Below are 2,112 nucleotides of genomic sequence, written 5' to 3' on the forward strand. Positions count from 1 at the left end.
AGCAGCTAGTCATTTTGAAAAGGAACTTTGCAATAGCTATTACACATTTTAAGCAGATATGCTCTGTCTCATCAGTCCCACTTTAACAAATATATCACACATGTATAAAGACATTAGTGCCCATTAACATGTGCAAAAAAGGTTCTGCTGAAACATCGTCTTAAAGACATTAATCACATAAAGACGTGAAAGTTCATAACAGTGGCTAAATACGTTGTTGTATGATGTGTTATGAAAACTTAAGTATCCATTTTAAAAACAGCAGTATTTTACCAAAATGGAGGAATCCCTGACATACTTTCTAATTTAGAAAATTTTAAAAATTACATATTCTTTAATATAATTAAATATATCAAAAATTATATATTTATGTATTATTAAATATAATTAAATGTATTATAAAGATATTTATTATTATGTAAATTTAATATATAAATTATATATAATGTACAATTATAATGTACCCAAATATCACATATCTATTGAACCACAGTTAGACTACATGCAAAAACATTTTTCTTTGCCATAATTTCATCAATGCTCTTTTCATATCACTATTGCGCAAACTGTAGATAAGTGGATTCAGCAAAGGTGTAAGCAGTGAGTAAGACAATGACATCAGTTTCTTGGTTTCTGGTGAGTAGCCAGATTTGGGTTGCAAATAACTCATGTTGCCCGTGCCAAAGAAGAGGGTCACAGATGTGAGATGAGAGGCACAGGTAGAAAAGGCCTTTTGCCTCCCAGTGGTTGATGGCATCTTCAGGATGGCAAAAAGTATTCGAATGTAAGACAAGAGTATCAACAAGAAAGGAATCACACCAATCAAAATGGTGGTAGTGAAAGCATATATTTCAAACAAAAATGTGTCTGCACATGCAAGATCTAGCACTGCTGGAGTTTCACAGGAGAGATGATTAATTTCATTGGGGCCACAGAAAGGAAAACTAAATACCCATGTGGTCTGCATAGAAGCCCCCATGCTCCCTAAGACCCATGAGAATATTACTAATGTCATGAAAACTCTTTTGTTCATAATCACTGGGTAGTTCAGAGGATGGCAAATTGCAGCAAATCGGTCATAAGCCATAGCTCCCAGGAGAAAACATTCCGTCCCACCAAAAAGAAGAATGAAATACATCTGTGCAAAACAGCCCACAAAAGACATCACAGTTTTCTCAATGGAAAGGACCACCAGCATCTCAGGCAAGATGACTGCACTGAAACTCACTTCCACCACAGATAAGTTCAGGAGGAACAGGTACATGGGAACATGGAGGCTCTTGTCCAGGGAGATGGCAACAATAATGATGGCATTTCCCATCAGGGTCATCAGGTAAATAACCAAGAAAACCCCAAAGAGTGGCTCTTGGAGTTCAGGAAATGTAGAAAAGCCCAGGAGAATGAATTCAACCACAGAGCTTTGATTTTGTCTATTCATTTTCAGTTAGTGCAGCCCTACATTCATTTTATGAACTTAGTATGTAAAGTTTATAACAAAGTTGCAGTCCAGTCTCCAGAAATTCTTGACAGAAGCCAGAAGCAGAGCTCTTCCTGTCAGAAATTGATTTGGGGAATATTGGAGAATGGTCAAGTTCTTGGAATAATCAATATTTCACTTAGAATAGGAAAAGTGAAAACTTTAGGCTCATTACTTATTTGATAAGTCCTAAATAATATCAAAGTTCTAACTTGTACACTGTGTAGTTTGAGAATTAAGCACAGTCTTAAAGCAAATAAAGTATTTTATAAGTTCTGGTCTCATACTGCTGTTATACATCACATCAACTTTTATCAATTTTAAACTAATGTAAAACTTAAGATGACAGAAGAAGTTTTTAAAAGTAGATTGGAAAAGATACTTCCATAATTTTGATGATAACTGAAAACTTCAAAGTCCAAGCAAATATTCACTATGCTCAGTGCCTGTCTATAATAATAACATATGATGACACTGTAGAAACACATGAGGTTGTTGTGGTTTAGATGAACCTATCCTATCTGTTCTGTGGCTTATGTGAATAGGCTTCAATCTTTCTTATTTCTGTCCACTTGGATCTAGCTGATCGTATTGGTTTTGCACAGATGAAAATTTTTTAACATTATTTCTCTATG

General features: G+C 34.8%; 1 protein-coding gene across 1 annotated transcript; it reads right to left on the minus strand.

Annotated features, from left to right (window-relative positions):
- Positions 1 to 493: 493 nt before the first annotated feature.
- LOC100959576 (olfactory receptor 10A3-like) lies at positions 494 to 1,438 on the minus strand. The gene has a single exon (XM_003781505.1). The coding sequence runs from the start codon at positions 1,436 to 1,438 to the stop codon at positions 494 to 496; it is 945 nt and encodes a 314-aa protein (XP_003781553.1).
- Between the last annotated feature and the right edge of the window lie 674 nt (positions 1,439 to 2,112).

This window comes from Otolemur garnettii, unplaced genomic scaffold (assembly GCF_000181295.1).
Source record: "Otolemur garnettii isolate 467f Iridium unplaced genomic scaffold, OtoGar3 scaffold00001, whole genome shotgun sequence".
NCBI classification, from domain to species: Eukaryota; Metazoa; Chordata; class Mammalia; order Primates; family Galagidae; genus Otolemur; species Otolemur garnettii.

Bases quoted from the DNA above. Each gene is read 5' to 3' on its own strand.
- LOC100959576 (XM_003781505.1), bottom strand. From the start codon at position 1,438: ATGAATAGACAAAATCAAAGCTCTGTGGTTGAATTCATTCTCCTGGGC.